Source organism: Notechis scutatus, chromosome Z (genome assembly GCF_049901735.1).
Source record: "Notechis scutatus isolate UNSWTSFEM ecotype Mainland chromosome Z, rNotScu1.2, whole genome shotgun sequence".
NCBI classification, from domain to species: domain Eukaryota; kingdom Metazoa; phylum Chordata; class Lepidosauria; order Squamata; family Elapidae; genus Notechis; species Notechis scutatus.
The window spans coordinates 138599960-138622214 of record NC_142025.1 but is presented as its reverse complement, the minus strand read 5'-3'; the positions used below and the strand labels follow the sequence as shown (position 1 = coordinate 138622214).

The 22255-nt window shown below is 40.0% G+C and overlaps 1 protein-coding gene across 2 annotated transcripts in view; it reads right to left on the bottom strand.

The window, feature by feature from the left end:
- The window catches only part of CD19 (CD19 molecule), a 38729-nt gene extending 16789 nt beyond the window's left edge, over positions 1-21940 (bottom strand). For both annotated transcript variants that reach the window (XM_087947559.1, XM_087947560.1), the window contains exons 1-10: positions 21707-21940; positions 20690-20938; positions 19561-19689; positions 18249-18545; positions 16755-16844; positions 14209-14257; positions 13122-13195; positions 9858-9968; positions 7085-7132; positions 5499-5558 (exon numbers count right to left, since the gene is read on the bottom strand). In XM_087947559.1, the coding sequence (XP_087803685.1) occupies positions 5499-5558; positions 7085-7132; positions 9858-9968; positions 13122-13195; positions 14209-14257; positions 16755-16844; positions 18249-18545; positions 19561-19689; positions 20690-20938; positions 21707-21809 (1210 nt within the window). In that variant the 5' untranslated portion in view covers positions 21810-21940. The remainder of the gene's footprint in view (positions 1-5498; positions 5559-7084; positions 7133-9857; positions 9969-13121; positions 13196-14208; positions 14258-16754; positions 16845-18248; positions 18546-19560; positions 19690-20689; positions 20939-21706) is intronic.
- Positions 21941-22255: the final 315 nt, after the last annotated feature.

Sequence of the window (22255 nt, the reverse complement as noted above, 5' to 3'; positions counted from 1 at the left end):
GATTTTTTTTTTTACACAGTTTCTCAAATTTGACCAGAGTGTTTATCCAATGATAATTCCTTTTTGCAATTATTGTGGACAATTTATCAATTTAATTCAAGGTTCCAGGATTAACTGCAACCTAACATGGGCATAGCAACAGCGTCTTCCATGCATATTTCTGCGTTTAGCCATCCAGTCTTCTGACTTCGCTACGCAACCTCTACTGCCACCTTGTGGAGCAAGCGACACTAACAGGCATATTTTTGCATTTAGCTTCCAAGTCTTCAGACTTCGCTACGCATATTTCTGCGTTTAGCCCTCAAAGTCTCAGACTTTGCTATGCAACCTCTAGTTCCCCCTTGTATAGCAAGTACACATTGCACCCTAGAAACTGCTATACTGTGTGCTGTGCTAGCATCGCCCAGACTCTGCAACGCCACCTACGTGCTGAAGTATTAAATCCAGCAGCAATTCTACTTTCTGCTACCTGCTTTCAGCGCACCCTACAAAAAAAGGGAATTACATGGAAAATCACTAAATTTTCCAAAAGTCACTTTTTACCAATTTGAAACATGGCAACTGCTTCAGCCATGATCGATGTCCCTGAAGTACCAGAGGACTCGAACCCTCCACCCACCCTTGATGTGAACATGCAGCCTGGTTCCCAAAACCTAGTTTCAGATGTCCAAATCTCTATGGAAGCGGAGATACCTCTGAAAGCCTACGACCTCAGAAAGAGTAAGAAGCTTACAAAATCCAGGGAAGAACACTTGAGGAACGATTGGGAGAAGCAATATACACAGACTCCTGGGTGGAGCTTGAGAAGATCTGTGATGCCCCAAAACACAAGCTGCCCCCCGAGAAACTCCACACATTGCTAATTGATCTAGATGCTCTTCTCGCACGGTGGAGATGCAGCGAAGACAACCTCAAGTCCATCCAGTCAAGACTGGGTGACCCCAAACTCCTACAACATGTCCAACGCTTCGAGGAGTTTCACAAGGAATGTGAAGACTGTGTCGAGGAAAGCAAGACAGCCCTCCAGGCAGTGCTCCACAACGTGCTTCGGCAGGAAGTAGCATCAAGGGAGCAGGCCACATCTGACATAGCTCCTCGGTCACATGTGTCTTCTTCCTACCACTCTAAGAAACCCTCCTCCCTCCATCCCAAACTGGCTATATCGCAAGCAGGTTCCAGTGCCACACGCCAATTCTCTGCTGCCGGCTCTCACCATCCTTCCAGAGCATCCTCCCGTCGTAGCAGCGCATCTAAGGTCTCCAAAGCAGCAAGTTACGCCGAATGGGCTGCAGAAGCTGAAGTAGAAGCTGCAGTAGCAGACGTAGAGCTATGCACCACAGAGGAGGCAGCACAGCAGAAGGCGGCAGTAGCAGCTCAACAAGCAGAAATGGCCAAGGCCCAGGCCGAACAACAAGCAGAAATGGCCAAAGCCCAGGCCTACCAGCAGGCAGAATTGGCCAAAGTTCAGGCCCAATTGGAGTTAGCCAAACGGCAAAGAGATGCCACAACAAAGACGGCACAGCCGCAGCATGGCGGAAGATGGCCGACGACACCTCCTTCCAATTCAACCTCGAAGAGTTGGGAGAAGAGAGCCCAGATACACGGGTCAAAGCCTACGTGGATGAGCAGCACCCACTACAAAATGAGCAGATGGAACTGCCTCAGTTGCCTAGCAGTCTCCCACAACCGGGGAAGCACTGGGATGAATCTCAACCACAGACTCTACATGTCAGTTACGCAACTGACGTACGACCTAAAGTACAAGATTCACTTCCCACCAACAGCAAACCTTCCCCAACTGATGTTGTACATACTAAGGTCCGAGATTCTCTTCCCAGAACCAGCAACCCTACTCCAATGTCTCATGGCCTGCCAGGTGAGCAAATTAGCCCAACAGTGATCACGACGACTCCTCAACAAGTAGACATGCAACCGATGACACCTGCCACACTCAATCCACAGGCAGTACCATTCCAGCCACAATCTCCACACTACCCAAGCTCACAGGCACACCAAGATAACTGTTGCCAGCCTACACAGCAGCATGAAGCTCCACCATCGCCTCTGGAATGGCAGAATGACATCCTCCGTAAGCACTGGGAGAAAGGCTACAATCCATCATTGACATACAACTTGAACCTACCCTACGAGAATCCAAGGGAAGACCCCTCTATGTCAATGCCTCAACCCAACTCTACAGATGATGCAGACTACTGGAGAAAGTTGGCAGTAAGCACAGGAAAGCTAGATTTGGCCACTAACGTTGTATACAACTTCTCTGATGAGCCAGGTGGTGAATATCTCCTATGGAAGAAAGTTTTCCTGCACTCCATTCAGACTGCACGCCTGAAATCCAATGAAGTACTTATACATGACGTAGCTAGGGCTGCAGTCTGCCAGAGATATAAAGGCACTTTATGCCTCCCACTTAAACAACCCAGACGCTGCCCTACAGTTGTGATGGCAAAAACTCAACAATCTGTACAGCGCTGCCTCAGATGTACAAGTAACACTCCTGGATAGCCTCCACAGATTTCCTAAAACTCCTATTGGCTAGCCTCACCTGATCACAGAACTCTCTAATATAACTCATACAACTGAAAGTGGCACAACGGGATCCCAAGTTACCGGGACTCGCTTATCTTGACCAAGACGACATGCAAAACAAGTTCGTTCGAAAACTCCCGCAGGTGCTAATTGAACAGTGGCTCCAGATGTCCGACACCTTCATGGCCAAGGGTTGCCACAACTTTATATCCTTTACTATTCTCAAAAAATTTGTGGCCCACCAGGCAATAGTGTGCAACTCCTCCGAGGCCTGAGCACTCAGAGCTGTTAGCCCTCCTAATGAAAAATGATACAACAGCAACCATATATTGTCCACAGGCCCTATGCACTCTGCAAGGGAAAGACCCTTCATGGCTGTCCATAAGACAGAGGTACACTCCTCAGCTAACTCATCCCATCCAACCCAACTTAGATCTCCTACTCCAAAGAGAAAACAGTTTTGTCCTATGCACCACACTCATCACTCGCTGAACAATTGCACTGGGTTTGCAGTGAAATCACTGACCCAATGAAAAGAGTTGCTAAGGGAGTACCAATACAGCTACAAGTGTTGCGAATCCAAACACCCGTCCAAATATTGCACAGCTAAGGTGCAATGTGACTTATGCAATAGTGACCAGCACCCGACTGCGCTTCATCCAGACACTGATCCACCAATGCAGACATCTTGTAGCCCTCCTTTGAACAAGGAGCCTCAATGTGCTGCAGAAGCACACCCAGAGTCAGTGGTGAGTGTCAATTGCACAGCGGTGTGCAATGGCACACCAGCCCCTTGCACTTGTCGTCAGATCTGCTTAGCCAAAGTCTACCCAGATAGACGCCCAGAAGAAGCAGTGAAGATGTATGTAATACTGGACCCTCAGAGTGATTGCTCACTAGCCAAGTCCAAATTCTTCAACCTCTTTGATGTTCAAAAGGAAGAAGTGCACTTCATGATATCGATGTGCACCACACCAAGACGCACGGTTGGGGAGAGAAGCTACTGGATTCTGTATAGAGTCATTAGATGGAAGTTCCCAGTTTCTACCTCTGCCCGTGCTGGAATGGAACGGGATACCAGATGACCGCAGCCACATTGCAACACCAGAGGTAGCTAGCAGCATACCTCACCTGAAGCATATGGTTCATCTGTTTCCCGCCCTTGATCCTGAAGCCAAGATTTTGCTCTTGCTGGGATTAGATGTTCCTGACACCTTAGCACAAACTAAAATAGTCAGAGGCCCAAGATACTCACCCTTTGCCTTCAAGACAGACCTGGGTTGGGGAATCTCAGAAATTGTCAGCGTCAATCGGATGCAGGCCCCAACCCAGGCAAATGCCTTAGCACCATCCATTCCAACAGCCTTCCAATGCCCTTTAGCGCCATTGAAAACAAGAATGCCGTTCCAGACTAAAAGGCCACCGGTGATCAGTACACTTTCGCTAGGACACCCTAAACAGCCGCAAGCAATCACCAGACTTTCACCATTGCCACCAAGAGTACCTGTAAACCCTAAAAGGCCACCAGAGGTGACCAGCAGACTTGCACCAAGAGGCTGAACTTGAAGATTGAACCTCAAGCTTTGCATGCTTTGCTTTGTTTGATGCTTTATTTACTGTTTTTTTTACTGTTTACTGTTTTTCTTAGTTACATAGCTAACTGTTTATCTTAGTTATATAGTTATCTGCTATTCAGTTAGCATTACTGTCTACTGCTTATCTTAGTTTATAGTTTTTTTCCCCTCTTCTTTTAACAGTGGAATTTACAATTCCAGGCGGGGAGTGTGCTGTCCAGCCAGTGTATGGGAATTGGATAGTTAGGTAGCAATTGTGAGCTGTCCCCTTAAGGGAATGCATCATGGTAAATGTAGTTAAGGTATCCTGGGAAATGTAGTCCATATCACGTGACCACATCTGTAATCCTGATTGGTCACTAAATTGAGCCTCGAGGGGTGGGGGGAGGTTTCCTCTCTTGGCTGAACTCACAGACTCGTGGTAACTGTTCTATATCTACCGCTACGAGATGAAAGAAAAAGGATAGCAGATAATCATCTTTTTACCTACAAGACAGATATGCAAAGGATTGTTCATTAAAGAAGAACTTTGTCACAATGTGAGTTATGAGGATACCTGATGAACCAGCTTTGTTATGGATGTTTTGTGGAGTTTATCTATCTGCATCTGTACAGAAAACAAATCTACCACTGTACAGAATACAGAACAATCAGGCTCAGACCCGAACTGGGAACAACAGATTGTATATAATTTTACACTTTTGGCCCCAATTGTTAAGTGAATCACTGCAGTTATTAAGTGAACCATGTGATTGTTGAGCAAATTCTGTCTTCCCACCATTGATTTTGCTTGTCATAAGCCAATTGAGATGGTCACAAATGGTGATCACATGATGTAGAATCACTGCAACCATCATAAATACATGCTGGTTGCCAAGCGCCCAAATTTTGATTGTATGACTGTGGGGATGTCAAAGTTGTAAGTCACTTTTTCAGTGCCATTGCAACCTTGAGTGATCACTAAACAAGTGATTGTACATTGAGGGCTACCTGTACAAAATTCAGAATCCCCCCTCTCACGCACACACAAGTGAATGTTTAACATTCTCCTTCAGTATTTGTTTTTCATCTACCTTTAAAAATTATAGGTCTCTGCCCACAAATCCAATAGGGTTCTGCTACTCCCCAGGTAACATTACTCATTCAAAGAGCTGCTGAAGAATGAAGGTTCAGGTGGCATCTGTACAAGATGGTCAAGCAAACCAAGCAGGACATCTGCACCCCACGGTCATGGCCAGTGTCTTGACTTCTTCAAAACTTTTCTGCACTTGCCCTGAGAAGTTCATCAGTTTCCTTCACAAAATGTAGGAAATCAATGAAGCAATCTGATGCAAACTTACTTAAAGAAAGCAAAACTTGTAAGAGAAATTGGTTTACCATTCAGAGCTACATCTCCTGGTTTCACTTCTTCTTGAGTATTTTCATAGTTTTCATCATCTGAAGCAAAACCAAACAAGATTAAAAAGGTTACAAGTAGTCCTTGCGATATGACAGGTCACCTACCGGCAGTTGGAACTGAGGACAAACCACCACCACCCAAACTACATTATGATCCCATTTCAAAGTTATGGCCACTGCACCAGCCTGTGGTCATTTGCCCTTATGATTGACCACAGGGATGCTGCAACATTATGCTGCCTGTCTCCTGAGGGGCACATGACATACATTTTGAGGGGCACATATCATGGATTTTGTAACTTTAAGTAACATAGATGCTTTGTATTTTAATTTGACGTATTTTCTGTTTTAAAATGATGTTTAGGCTCATGACAGACTGGAATGTAGGAAAACTTTTATCCTATGGTTGTAAGTTTTTAACATTCCTAAATTGAAAAGATAATATACTGAAGGATATTTGGAGACTATCTCCTGATAATTAAATGTTTCTTAGTGTCAACTAGGATTGGTTATATAACTTCAAACAAGCTTTATAATTGATTAACTGTGCAAGGAGGGATTACTCTTATCCTGTCCAACCAACTTTCCTTTCATTTTCTTTGTTGTGTTAACAATAAAAAGGAATGTAAAGTGGGTCTCCAGGTTCTCCTTTTTCATAGAGAGATCCCACTTTATCAGGGTACCCTAATAAACTGTTTTTAAATGATCTTCCGACTTGGTTGCTTATTGGGAAGATAAACCGAGGCAGAACCTAGGGCCAGATTTAGCTAAGATTTTCCTCATCCTGTCCTGCCTGGACCCTGCAGTCCTTGGCTTCCTCCCCATATATCTATACCATTCAAATTTTTTTACTACTGGGATTCAAATTTTTTTACTACTGGTTCTGTGGGCATGGCTTGGTGGGTGTGGCAGGGGAAGGATACTGTAAAATCTCCAGTCAGGGGTAGTATTTGCCGGTTCTTCAAACTACTCAAAATTTCCGCTACCAGTTCTCCAGAACTGGTCAGAACCTGCTGAATACCACCTCCGGCCTATACCTATCCCACATTTACCTTTTGACAATTCCCAGACTTCATGTTGGGGCAGTGGGACAAGATGGCAGCCATGGAGCAGAGGGTTCCATTTTGCTGCCTTAATGCAGTCCTCAAGTGTTGCAGAAGCTTTCTGCAGTTTTGGAAATTCCACAGCACTGTGCAGACTTTGTAAAGGCAGCAAAATTGAGCAATTTGTCCTTGAGTCACACAACAGCGACCCAGAAGTGGCTGCCCCACCCACTTTTTTCTCACTTTCACTATTATTTTCCTCTTCCACATTCTACTATGATGCTACCACTTGCCCACTTTAAAGCTTGGTAAAGAGGTGTGGTTTCCTTTGTTTTCTGGTTTTACCTATAACCCACCCCACATCCAATCCTATATATCTCAAGAGGTTAATTTTTTTCAGTTAAGAGATTAAGCTCTCAGTCAAGTGTGGTACATTTGGTGATCACCCTATATCTATGGCTTGAGAGCTAACTCTTGTGCTATCATTTCCTCCCCACCCCCCACTTGACCCATTTTAACTACCTGATTTCAGCTCAGTTTCACTATCAGGGCATTCATATACTTCTTCATCTGATGGAAAGAAAAGGGAGAAACGGTTATGTGCAATTCTTAGACTAGCCTTTTTCGATTGAGATCAGAAAATGATCAGAAAATTATCTGATTGACATCAGATAATCAAAATCACCATTAGTATCATTTATAAAGACTTAGTAAGGTCACACTGGGAGAAGGAGGCTTATACACAAATGTCAATTTTGGGCTCGACACACACCTGGAATACTGCACCCAGTTTTCATCACCACATTACAAAAAAAAATGTTGAAACTTTGGGAAAAGTGCAAAGAACAAATAGATTGATTGAAAACCTGGAGACCAAAATGTATGAAGAACGGTTGCAGGATTTGAATTTGGCTAGTCTAGAGAAAGAAAAACTAGAGGGGACATGACAGCAGTATTCCAGAATTTGAGGGGCTGTCACAAAGAGGAGGAAGTCAACTTATTTTCCAAAGCACCAGAGGGCAGGACAAAAAACAATGGATGGAAACTAATCAAGGAAAGAACCCTCTTATAATCATTAACAGCCTTAGCAAGTGTGGCAGTAGCATAGAATATCTTCATGCCTTGTGCCACCAGTAGTGTTAATAGCATGCTTTGTGCAGCAATTAGGCAACCTGGAATTAAGGAGAAACTTCCTGACAGTAAGAACAAGTTGTGGGTACTTCATCGCTAGCGGTTTTTAAAAAGAGACTGGACAGCTACTTGTCTGAAATGATATAGGATCTCTTGCTTGAGCAGGGGGCTGGACTAGAAGACCTCCAAGGTCCCTTCCAGCTATATTCTGATTGATTGACATAAGGCATGGCTTCTCAGACTTCAAGTGTCAAGCAACTGGATATTCTCAAGCAACTTGCAAGGGAACACCCATGAGGCTTGTACATAGCAAGGAGCAAAGCCACAAGTGGGAGTGTTGTCTGTGTTAAGTTTGGCGAATAAGGAGACCAGACATCTGACCAGTGACTTCAACTCTTTAATAATAACAGTAATAGAATAGAACAGAGCAAACTCTATGGGCAGCAGTAACCCTTTTATAGGGTTGGCTGCTGCCCTATTAACCAATAGTCTTTGCGATAAGTTCAAATAATAACCAATAATAAGTGGCCTCATCCTGACCAATCCTCGTTCGTTGTTTGAGGACCAATCAGATGTGCAGGCCTTCAAAACCTACTTTGCATTTTATATTAGTTACTTTATTGATTCATAACAGTCTGGAACATTTGTCAGTCACAAATACTTTTTATTATTTGTGTATTTATGATGGTATTTGGTTCTGTTCATGGGAAGTAGTCACACTAATTGATTAATTAAATAACATAGTGCATTATGATTGCTAAGATTGAGAATGCTCTTTTTAAGGCACTGGCCTCCTACATTAAAAAGAGACTGCATGATACTATAGGTAGTCCTTGATTTTTGACCACAATAGGGACTGGAAAGTTCATTGTTAAGTGTGCAATTGTTAAGCAAGCCATCATGTGATCATATCTGATTTTACCTGGGTTTTTTTTTTTTTTTTTGCTTCTTGGTTTATACCACTTTGAAGTAAAGTAAGAAAAGTTTACTTTGTTAAATGTGCTTTCATTTCAACGAACCCTTTTCTATGAGTGCGTGAACAGAAGATGTTGTAGATCATTCATAGTGAAATAACTTTGTCTAATCATGCAAAAAGAGGAAGAGTTAAAGTTATTTACTTCCTCTACCTTCATCTGTGTTGCTTATGTCAAAAAAGGTGCATAGCTGAATCAGTTTGTTGCACAAAGCATGCTATTAACACTACTGGTGGCACAAGGCATGAAGATATTCTGTGCTACTACCATACTTACAATAGCTGCTAGTAATTATAAGAGGGTTTTAACCTTGTGAAGTTGCAGAATCTGGAAGAAGAGAAGGAGATGGAGATGGAGAAGGAGAAAGAAGAGGAGAAGGATCCACAAAATGGTGCCCCACGCTGAAAGGTGGAGGGGCCTCTTTTGTTCATTCTTCAAACAGCTTTACCCATTTCCTGTGCTCGGGTGTTTTTTTTTTTGCATCCTGCCTTCATTTAAGGAAGCCTTAGTAGTCACAGGTGACTGTGACTAATGTTGCTTTACAATAACAGGAAAAGTTATAAATAAATACCTAGGAACATTTAGAAGATGTCTAAACACCATAAATTACAGTCTTGTTCATGCAGGCCCTTGTTCATGCAGTAAGAGTTATGAAACTATTTTGGGGATTGGGCTGCGTTAACTTCATATCTGAAAAATGTTTACTTTTTCAGAACTCTTCAGCTAGAGATTCCCATCCTGTGCTTTGTATCGTTGGCTTCACACCCTCAGAAATTAAACCAAAATTAAACTACTAGCTACCCAAAGCCAGATCTTTAAAAGCAATTCACAGGATGTAGATAAAATGTGATGTCTCTCAGGGTGCAAAGAGAAAATATCTACTGCAAACTCTACATAGATGATAGGAAGGGCATCTGGCCAGTAAATGCTCAGCTCTTCCCTGTCGCCCCAACCCCATCCCAAATCAAGGGTTTACAAGTTCGTAAAAAGAAAAAGAGAGAGGGGGAGAGAAAACACAATGTTTATAATGGTACCTTATCTGATTGTATAATATTATTTCCTATTACTGTAACATTACTCCAGTCATAATCAGTCTTTGCTCTTTACACCATTTTTATTATTGGCACACTTCCCCTGTTACAAATTTCACACACAGTACCTAATTCTATGCTCTGCCTATATGTACCTACCTTCCAAATTGAGGGTATCAGGCAAGATTTTTCCTTTCTGCAGTAACCTTTGGCCACGTTGTGCACACATATCTGGCGGCATGTTTTCATAGGCATCAACTTGCTCTATGACTTAAGAGACAAGAAGCACATTGCATCAAAATATCTCTTCCAGAGGAGAATTCTTTAAAGCCAAATAAAGATAGAAGGTGCATTTGAAAATGTACCTTCTTTTGCCATTAAGAAATTTGTAATCTTTCAAGATGCTACAAGTCTGGCACTTGCTTCACACTATATCAATCCCACTTGCCACTGCAGCAGTTTCAAGAATCTGACCAAATATTCATAGAAAACAACTTCTGCTCATGAGAAAAATGTTCTGGTTTTGTCAAGAGAATGTTCCAGAACTTATACATAGGCATTGCCCTTATTATATTACCCTCACAAAGAAGAGGGTAGCAACCTATCCTCCAACAGGACAGGACAGGACAAGAAGTAATGAGTAGAAGATCATTAAAGAAAGATACAACCTAGAACTAAGGAGAAATTTCCCGAGAGTCAGAACAATTAATCAGTGGGACAGCTTGCCTCCAGAAGAATAAATGCTCCTGCTGCAAGGCTGCCTTATTCATGATGTAGCTGTTGATGCAGGGTGCTTTCAAACCCAGCAGCAATCAAATGCTGTATTATTGTTATTATTATTGATCATCAGTCAGCCAGCCAGATATTCAGACTGGACTTGGCACTTTTGTCTACCTATCAAATCCTTACGAAGGACCTGGAATAGGCAAATCTGGATGCTTGATGGTGTTACAGATACCATTGCAGGATGGAAGCTGTTCCAAGTAAAGCTACCTTCTGCAATTGACTGATGGCAAATTTGTCAATAGCTATGGTGGTGCTCCAGTTGTTTTGGGACTGCACCTAAGGTGGGTACTATTGGTACTACCCTTGCTTCCCTTTGCCATAGTCATTCTATTTCAATTTGCAGGTCTTTGTATTTCGTGATCTTCTCCAGTTCTTCCTCTTCTATTCTGCTGTCTCCAGGCACTGCCACATCCACTATCCAGAGTTTTTTCTCTTTCTTATCGACAACTGTTGTTGTTGCTGCTGCTGCTGCTGCTGTTATTCAATTACTTTGCATATTTATTGAGAGCTTTTGTACTGGAGACAAATTCCACACTTGGCCAAACAAAGTATTCTGTTCTGTTGTGTTCTGTTCTACACTTCCAGTCCCTATTTCAGGGGTGGGATTCTACCAGTTCACACCTATTCCGGTTGTTAACATTCTAAGCAGTTTGGAGAACCGGTTGTTAAGAAGAAATTACTGGCCTAATCCTGTAAGGAAGGCAGGAAGGAAACATTTTGGTGTTGCTTACAAAAACTGCCTCTCCGTTAACCCTTATTACATTCTTGGCTGGACTAGACTTCCTGTCTCAGGAATATCTCTGGAGTTTTTTTTCCCTCCTTTGCTGGTACTTTGCTTGTGTGGAGTGACCATTCAAAGTTACAATGGCACCGAAAAAAGTGATTTATGACTATTTTTCACACTTACGACTGTTGCAGCATGAAGAGGCTAGGGGAGGAGATGCGTGCCTCGATGTGAGTGATATTGAGTTGGCCACACCCAGCCAATAACATGACCACCAAGGCATGTCCACCCAGTCACATGACCACCAAGCCACGCCCACCACCCAAGCCACGCCCACAGAACTGGTTGTTAAAAAATTTGAATCCCACCCCTGCCCTATTCTAACTCAGCAGGAGGAACAGGGGTTCTGTTTGTGCATGAAGCAAAGAGGGAGGAAAGAGGCAAAGTGGGGGGAACCTACTTTGGGCCAGTACTTGGCAGCTGAAAACCCACATGTGTCTGCTGTCAGTTCTCTGACTGTATGAAGTGATTGCTTCAGGGGATTAGGTAATAGGGGAACTAAGGGAAACAGAACAATTCTCCCAGGCCCCGGGACTCATTTTCTGCCACAGAAGGCCTACTATAAAGCTATTTCTCCTTGCTTTCCTTTCATGGAAAATAAAGCAGTCAAAGCAGCTATACAGTCAGGAGGAGTCTGCAGTAAGACTACCCCCAGCTTCAACAGCAAAGGCCTGGGTAGCTTGATTGCAAAATTGCCTCAGTTTCAAATTTTTAATCTGGCATCAAGAAAACTACTACAATATGTGGAAATATAGCTTGTGTGCGCACATGCACATGTGTGCAAACACACACACAGGAATACAAAGATGACGGGAGAGGGAATTTCGCATTTCATTCTGTTCCATCCAATACTATTTCCTTCTGAACCTACCGTTGTTGGTAGCCAAAGAGTTTTCCTTCACAATATGTCATTTTTGTCATGGATAAATAGAGCTGGCATGTTTAAGAGGGCCATTGTTTGGTGCAATAGAAAGCTCTTTCCCACTTCAGCTTGCAACTTTCCCCATAATTGAGTGTTTCAAGTTTCTTATGAGTTTAGCACTGTTCCAGAATAGAGAAACTTTGATCAATCAATCAATCAATCAATCAGAATAGAGCTGGAAGGGGGCTTGGAGGTCTTCTAATCGCTCAAGCAGGAGATCCTATACCATTCTAGGTGGCTGTCCAGCCTTTTCTTTAAAAAAATCTCCAGTGATGAAGCACCTATAACTTCTAATGGCAAATGGTTCCACTGGTTAATTGTCCTCACTATTAGGAAGTTTCTCCTTAGTTCGAGGTTGCTTCTCTTCTTGATTAGCTTCCATCTATTGTTTCTTGTCTTGTCTTCTGGTGCTTTGGAAAAATAAGTTAGTTGAACCTTCTTCTTTGTGGCAGCCTCTCAAATACTGGAATATTATGTCTCCTTCTTTACTCTAGACTAGCCAAACCCAATCTTGCAACCTTTCTTCACGTGTTTTAGTCTCTAGGACTTTAATCATTTTACAACACTAATTCAGAATAAAGCTAAATTAATGTCCCAAAGGATTTTATATATCACACAACACAGTTGTGTGAAACCAGAGCACATTTTGCTATATGTCAAAACTTCCCTTCTTTTCAACTCCAATCCAAGTCCATGTTAGGGAGATGATTTTCTTATTGTAAATCATTCTTGGTTGGAGCCAGAAGATCTGCCAATTACTTTCGTTAATTTTTCCTGCATTAAATCTGTAAAGACAACACCAGTGTTTTGCTGCATTCCTAAAGCAGCTTTCATTAGCGTACTTTTTGCCAGTTTAAATAGTGGAAAAATTCACATTAGCATAATCATAAGGAAGACTTTTATGAATGGAGAAAGGTCCTAGTTAACTCACCATCATCATTTCCTGCAGATACCATAATCCTATTGGAGATAGATCTTTTGTTTCGTTTGGCATAAAAATATCTTCTGGAAATGAGAGACACATAAAATATGAATGGCATCAAGATCTGAATTGAACACAAGTTGCTTTGTCAGGGCACAAATGTGAAGGACATCAGATGCTCAACAGAGCTTTTTTGGGAGGACAATTGTGGTTATCACTCATAAGCTTAAAATAGTCCACTAGAACACAATATCTATTATCACTTGGGCCATTAGGGGAGAAGATCAGAGAAAATACCTGGGGTCCTTATTGGGACCCCGTATGCAGCATGGAGTTGAGAAACACATAATATCAACCTAGAAATGTCTCCCCAGGCTCATAAAGCCATTTAATTCAGAATCTAAAATTATCTTCCTATATCAATGGAATTTATAAAATTAAGGAATCTCCATCAATAGTTATTGACTAATTTTTGTAAATGGGCTGGACATGTTATCAAAGAAGAACTATTTCTGGCAACTGTTCCTTCAGAAAATTGGAGGCCACCAGATATGGGGAAGACTCATCTGGGGCAGAGATCCATATCTTATTCTGGGTTGAGGATCAGACTTGACCTTGAGTACCATGCTAAAAGCATGACATTCCAAAAAAGAAGGGATGAACATGCCAAGGACTGAATTTAATGTAATTTAAATTGAGGGTCTTAATTTAATTTAACTGAGACAGCATATCTGGGCATGTATTTAATAATTTCCTTCTTCTGCCAGGCTAAAAATTTTAATCTACTAACACTTTTGATTTTTTATTTTTATTTTTGCATGCCAAATTTTCAGGAACCAGATACTGTACAGCTTAAGCACTTATGCCTTAGGATTTCAAGTATATAAAACATCTGGAATTTAACCACCAGATGCTCACTCTTTACCTCTAAAGTTAATACAAAGCCATTCCTTCATTTTTCTTGACTAGTCTCTCCTGTTACCCTTTTGCCAGGCCTATCTTGTAGAGTCCACAATCTTCTCTTATACATAGTCCTCCAAATTTGGTACACAATTCCCACTATTTTTTGGCACTCTGTTACATCCTGAGTACTTGCCTCCTGTTATGACTCATCAACTTTTTCTGTTGTCTGCGAGCTCGGTTGACTGAAACAAGAAAGGTTGACAGAGAACATTTCAAACACAGGTAGTCCTCAACTTTCAACAGTTCATTTAGTCATTAGTCAAAGTTACAATGGCAATGAAAAAAGTGACATGGCCATTTTTCACACTTATGACCATTGCAGCATCCCCATGGTCACATGATCAAAGTTCAGATCTTGACAACTGATTCATATTTATGTCGTTTGCTGTATCGCAAGGTCATGTGATCCTCTTTTGTGGCTTTCTAACAAGAAAAGTCAATGGGGAAGCCAGTTTCACTTAACAACTATGTGACTAACTTAACAATGGCAATGATTCGCTTAACAACTGTGGCAAGAAATACCATGGGGCAAAACTCACTTAACACATGTCTCACTTAACAACAGAAAATTTGATCTCAATTGTGGTTGTACATTGAGGACTACCTATAAAGGGTTTTCTTCACTGTAGCAATTTTGACACATTAGTTTGGTGTTTCTCAACCTCACCAATCATAAGATATGTGGACTTCAACTACAGAATTCCCCAATCAGCTACATCTTAAAGTTGCTGAGTTTGAAAAACAATGCACTAGTGTGTCAAAGGGGAAAAAAATATCTGAAGGTTTCATATCCCAGGAAAAATAAATTGGACGGCTACATACAACATTCAGGGAAAGAGTCAAAAATAGATTAAAACTACCTCTTCATCTATTTGTTCTTCATTAATTACCTTTCTCAAACACTAATATATGCACACACACACATATGTACCTATAAATCCTACCTCTCCCACTATGTCTATAATTTGCACTACTAAAAAAATAGATGAACAATGTAGATTGGATTATTTCAGGTGGTTCAGGAGAGCTCCTTTGCTACTTGATATTCTTACTGAACATCCTGCAACTTTTAAGGAATAACTATAAATCCACTCAAAAGAAACCATCAATATTTCTTGGCCGATAAATAATAAATTGGGAGGGGTCAGTTCATTTGTGGGAAGAACAATAAGAACACAGACAAAAAAAGTGTGTGTGCTCTTAATAAAAAGTGAGTGAAGATTTAATATTCCTTCATCCTGTTTTCCCCAAAACAACAATTTTGTGAGATGGGTTGGACTGAAAGTGATTGGCCCAAAATCTTAGGGTCTCATGTCTAAGACCAGTCTTCCTATTTCTGGACTTGTGGTTTAACCCCTAGACCAAATTGGCTCTAAGATGGGATGGGATGGTTATCATAAATAAAGGAATCCACAGACTTCATATTTAACTATAAAATTAATATGACATTATTCCTTCATTTATTTTATTCTTTCATTTATTTTATTAAGCCTAAAATATCACCATTTATTGAGGGCTCCCAGAAGTTGCAATAAAACATCAAAACTAGAGATCAGAATATTAAAACATTTAAAACAAAATCAACAGCCAAGAAGCCTATTGGGGTCCTCAGTTTTCCAGAGAGTCATTCCAAAATAATGAAAGGGACTATGGAGAAGAGTCAACCTAGGTTTCTGTCAAACATTGCAAAGGCTCAAATAATCTCAACAAAGGAGGAACCTATAGAGGATTATCTCAAGCCATGTAAGCTTTAAAAGTAATACAGGTAATCCTTGATTTACAACCATTCATTCAGCAACTAAAGTTACAATGACACTGAAAAAAATGACTTATGACCTGTTGTTGCACTTATGACAATTGCAGTGTCCCAAGGTCATGTGATCAAAATTCAGGCACTTGGTAGCTAGCATACATTTGCATTGATTGCAGTGAGATCATGGGGTCATCGTGATGATCCCAACTGATGATCCCAGTTGCAGCCATCCCAGCTAGCTTTTGACAAGCACATTCAATGGGGTAAGCCGAATTTGCTTAATGGCATTGTGATTCACTTAACATAGTGGCAAAAAAGTCTGTAAAATTGGGATTGACTTAACAACTGCTTTGCTTAAAAATGAAAACTCTGGTCCCAGTTGTGGTCGTAAATCAAGGACTACCTATAACCAAATGGCAAGAAATATTTGTACTGAAAGGATTAGCTTTAATCTACAGGTAGTCCTCTATTTACAACAGTTCATTTAATGAGCGTTTGAAGTTACAACATCCCTGAAACAAAGTAACTTATGACTATTTTCCACATTTACCATTGCAGCATCCCCATACTCACATGATCAAAATTCAGACGTTGGCAACTGACTCATACTTATGACGGTTGCAACCTCCTGGGGTCATGTGATCCCATTTTGTGACCTTCTGATAAGCATAGTCAATGAGGAAGCCAGATTCACTTAACAACCGTGTTACTAATTTAACAACTGCATTGATTCACTTAACAACTGTGGCAAGAAAAGTCATAAAATGGGGCAAAACTCACTTAAACAAATGTCTCAGCAACAGAAATTCTGGGCTCAACTGTCTACTTGTGTTAGTCTTTACATTTAACTTATCAGAGACAGCAGCATAAATTACCGGAAATATTTAACCATACATGTCTCTCATTCTGATTATAAAGATACATACCTTGCCGGAGCTTTAGAAAGCAAAAAACAGAGCCAAGGCATACAGCCATATATCCCATTGCTACAGACCAAATCATCCAATGCAAAACAACTTTCATTGGGATGGAGGAGAAGGAAGAAAAAGATGTGATTAGGCTTTATTAAAGTTCAATTCAAAGATATTTCTAAAGCAAAAAGCAGGTTTTCTTCAATATATAATGCACAGTAAATAAATCAATAATACTAGCAATAATTAAATAATAGCTGCAACAAATAAATATGAATATATATGTGTGACGATAAATCAGTTCATATCCCCTCTGTTTGAAATAAGAAAAGAAGGTGTGTTTTCTAAGACAGTGCCTGCTATGCCATTTCTAGCTTTTAATAAGCACTTGTATTAAATGTAGCAGTGTTTTTAAAAATACCCAATACTGGTTGAATCTGTTGCCCATCAAAATTCTTAGCATGTTTTCATTTTACACCTGCACAGTATAAATAAATATTAGGCACTGAGCATTTTAATTTTTAATTTTTAAAACAAAGTTTCCTATCTTCAGAGCTGGATATTAGGCTTAAAGGCTGTTATCACTCGTTCAGCACCTGATGAAATGTTAGATGCTAATGAAAAATACAAGCACAGGTTCCAGCTACAGTGTCATTCAAAGCTTGTTGCCTGTTTGCCTGATAAGGCAACAAATGTATATATGGTATTAATTCGGAAAATGTGATTAGATTATGGTATATAGCAGTGTATCTCAATCTTGACAACTTTAAGGTTTATGGACTTCAATTCCCAGAATTCCCAGGTTGAGAAACACTGGTTCATGATGTAAGGAAAAGGCCGTTGACAAAAATTTGCAGGAATTGCTTCCTAGGCAAAAAGGTTGAAGCATTTTTAAAGTCCAAAATGAAATAACATTTGGAAGCTGCTCAGGCAGATACCTTCCTAATTCACTTGAGTATAACAATCAGGGGGGTGGGAGAAATAAAACGAGACTTGCAAGATTCTCAATAAAAGTAATATTACCCTTCCTGTAGAGTTGATGTCCCATCTGGAACATATGGCCCCCTGAGGACCTTAGAATATTTCAAGAGGGCCAGTAGTGAAAAATATGTAACTGGGATTCACAACATCTGCTGAGCAGCCACAAAAATATAAAGCATATTATATTACACATACTGTCTTATCGATGCCAGAAAACACACCAGTTACTGTCCTGTGTTTGTATCCAGTAATGGGACAAGGGTGAGAAGATGAGTGTTAGTACCACAGGAGAAAAACAAGGCTGGAAGAGGGCCACAGGTTAAAAAAAAAAAAGATTGAGAAACACAGATCTAGTTTATAATCTCTAGAAATTATTGGTTTATGAGTTTTTCAAAAACAATGTGATTTTCTTTTAAAAAATACCAGAAATAATAGCTTTGGATTTTATAAACCTGATGGCATTTTTAAGTTCATACTAACTTATTTACAAACAGCTTTCCCTTCCCACCAGTTTACTTAGAGCCGCACCTGTCTTTGCTATCACCTCTAGTTGAAAATAGCAAGTCTGATTTTTCCACTGGCAGGAATAGTTCCCAGCATCTTCCAGAGTTACTCTTGGAAGGATCAAAGAAACAAGATTAGCATTCATATCCAGTGAGTAGTGAACGGAACGCCGTATTGTCATATTAATCAGAACTATATTTTGATCTGGTGAATCATGCTGAATCCAGAGCAGTGTCCCCTCTGTCCAATTTCTATGCACTGGCGCATCACAAGAAAAATATTTGGGATCCATTGCTGAATGAGGCAGTTTTTCCTGGTGTTCTACGGAAGAAAAGTTAGTAATAACTAGTTGAACTGAAGCACAATTTTACATTAATTCCACATATGAAACTTGAAGATGCTTTAAATTCTAGCTGCATTTTGGCTACACTTCAGATAGCTTAGAAATTTAAAGACTAATGATTCTGCTTTAAAGAAGCTTTAATTTTCAATTTAAAAAAAACAAAATTAAAATATTTGTAAGGTTCATTCCGTGATAGTTTTATATGTCCCATGTCATCTTCATGTTACAGACAGACTTTCCAACTTTAGGAATATTTTATTTTGGCTACAAAATTGGGGATCACAATACAGGCTGGAAAAAAAATGCTGAAAATTATCGCCATGTACTGAATTTAATTATACAGATGTTTGCAATCTGAGCTATGATAGTGTATTTCTCCTCTTAAATAGTACCAATTCCACTAACAGATGCTATTTGCTATTCAATTCCTGTCCATTACTGAACACTCTTTAATAATTAAAGGAATTATCTTCCAACTTCTAAACTTCTATTCATGTGCTTGTATACAATTCCTATTAATTTATGTTACAGATAATGGAAACTATAACCCAACACAACTAAAGGATATTGGTTGGAAAAAAAAAAAGCAACCATCACCTAGATGGAAGGATTACAACCTACATCCTACCAAAGATTCATATAAAACCTCCTTACTCACATTCTTTTCAACCCCATAAAAATTTATACTTCTTCCCTATTCATTTTAGTCATTGCCTTGTCCATGTGGTAATAGAAAGGTTACCCATCCCTTTCCCAATGAAAAATGGAAGGTAGCTCTGATTTGGCCTTAAGTGTGATGGAATCTCTCTGATGGAATCTCATGCTAGAATGAAGGGAAGGAGTGAAAAGACTGGTGACCTTGGAATCCTTGCAGAGAAGGAATCCACAGAGAATCACCACCATCACTCCACCTTGGAATTCCTGAAGATTTCATCTGGCTGTTCCCTTGAAAATAGCTAGGCAATAATGAAGAAGCAACTCTAATCAACTCACGGTATTGTTCTGGTTCCTTGTGGCTGATATAAGGGAAAGAGCTGTTTTCATCTGGAAAATTTCCACCAGGATAGCCTTCTTTCTCATATGCTTCCATTTTCTCTTGGATGTTGTCAGAATCATCTCCACCTAAAAAAATAAGTTTGGTAAACCAGCCCAGAGTCATTGGAGATGGGTGGCATATAAATTTAATGAATTATTATTGTGTTTCATCATACAATTAGCTAGATGTTAAGATTGGATTTGGCATTTTTATCCATCTATCGAATCTTTCAAAAAGATCTGGGATGGGCAGATGTTGCTGTTATTATTTACTTGGTTCACTTTTTTTTCAGCCCAGAAAATTACCTTTTCCCCCAGCCTCACTTCTTTCTCTTTTATCCCTCTAATTGTGTTTCCTTAAGTGATCCCCTATGCATATGTTAGACTGTCATGGTCACCTTATCCTATAATCATCCATGATTAAAATAGTTTATTTCGGCCTTGCAGACCAAAAGGCAAAGTATTATTGGGTATATTCTTAATTTGTGCATGGTGTTGGCCATAACAATGATACCATCTAAGCAATTATCACAGCTGTTCTTCTTCCATTTGTTTATTGTTAAATATAACATTCTTCTTGGAGATGCCGTACAGATATTCAAGTTTTCCCCATTAAAATCAACTCTGGGATACAGGGCTGAATTGGGTAGGAAGATAGACTAATTAGGCCCCAAGACAGCTTAGCTAGATTATTTGGCTGAGGGAAGACTTTAAGCTGGTCTCCTTGGTCCTAGTCAATCAATGTAACTATCATATCATGTTGGGTCTTCTTTCTCTTGTTTCTTCTGGGGTAGGATATCTGCCATATTTTCTGGACACCCATGGCTAATTTGAAGGCAATACTGTTACCTGCTACATTGTCCTACCTAGATTCTTTTCATCCTGGATTGATGCATCATCAACAATACATAACATTTTGAGCAGACTTCCCAAACAGGGTCTTGACAGATTTAGACTATAATTCTAACCATCCTCCAGCCAGCAGGGTCAATGTGGTTAGGGATGATGGAAGTTCAAAGTGAGGGATGGAGGGGAGCTAGGGAGAACAGTCAATTCTCTAACAACTTTTCATTATTACAACACTTACTGGTTCTGTTTGGAAGCATGTGGCGGTTTCCTGACAGTCCATTCCAATTACATGTAAACCAAGTGGTATTTTGCACAACAATTTGGTAGATCGACAAGCCCCACATAGCATTAAGTCTTGTCTCTGGATGGTGGTACCCCATATTTACATACAGCAATTCATTCCTTTTTGGACCAAGCCAGATCAGATCTAAGTCACCTGAAGTCAGAGAATGATCCAGACCGCAGGACAAAGAAACTTGCTGGGATTCTGGAACGTGAGATATAGTTATTAAGACTTCCTTTCTTTCTAGGAGCAATTATTTTTTTCTGATTAGTGTTTACTTCTTCATCACATGGAAGTACTCAACAAGTCAAATAAAAACAATGATACTTTCAAAATGAAGCAAATAATTAATAACCCTTAAAGAATTTCTAATTGCTAATACCAATTTAAAAAGGAAATTTTTCAGTTAAGCGTCTCAAAAAGAATGCAGCTCTAAAACTATTTAAAATATAACCACATTTTTAAAAAGCAAATTCTTAAAACAGATTAAATTAACCCAGTAAGTTAGAATAAGAATCAAATGACAAATTTGCATAGCTTTTAAAAATTAATAAACAATATCTAAACTGATTCTGGGTTGTTTTTTATCCCTAAGTTTAATAATAACCTGATGGTTTCCAAAAGTGAATTTCAGATGTCATTTTTTTCTGAAAAAGGCTAAAATAATACTTGCTGAATATTGTCTATATACTGCACTAAAAAACAACAACCAGATCTACAACCTAAAATACAACAAGAAAAAAGATATGGGGATGATAAGAAATGCAAAAAAACCCAGCTTTTTTTATCTCAAGCTTGCTATTTGCAAACCTCAGATATTTGGTCTGGAATTGCCCATGATGGGAAAAGGACACACATTGTTTCTCTAAAGTTTTACTTCGACACTGTTGACTTTCCCAAAATATACCTGCCTGTTAATCTGAAATCAGTTATCAACTAAACTTCCAATTTTCAACCATCTACAAGACCCACCTGTGACTTGGATCACCTGCAGAGTTTCCTTGGTTGTTTCAGTGGTTGCTGTCCAGTGGCAGGAGAGCCATAGGAGAAGCAAGTAGCATAGAACCGGTGCCATTACCTCCTTCCTACTAGCTAAAGCAAGCGAGGCTCAAACAAACCTAAAGAAGCGTCACACCAGCAATAATTTTAGCAAAAGAGACTGCTCTGAAGCATGAATTCTTCATTAAACTCCCCTGAGAGCTGAATGGTTGCCCCAAGGGAGAAGAGAAAAAGCAGAGAAATAATTCCAGCAAGTGCATGGTAATTGAGAGTGTAAACTTTAGTGTCTAATGTCTATGCAAAGTTTAGTTCTGTATTTTACATCTTTTCTATATTCAAACAAGCCATGGTGGTCTCTTTAGGAAATATGGGTCTGAGTTCCCAGGTCTGTACATTTCTTCTTTTGGTTTTTTTTCTCCTTGGGTGAAACATTGATCTTTAAATAAACCCTGAGAAAATTGGGGCATTGCAGCTTCAGCTGGCAGAGAGAGGTCAAAATGAAACAGAAATCTTTATTAAAGT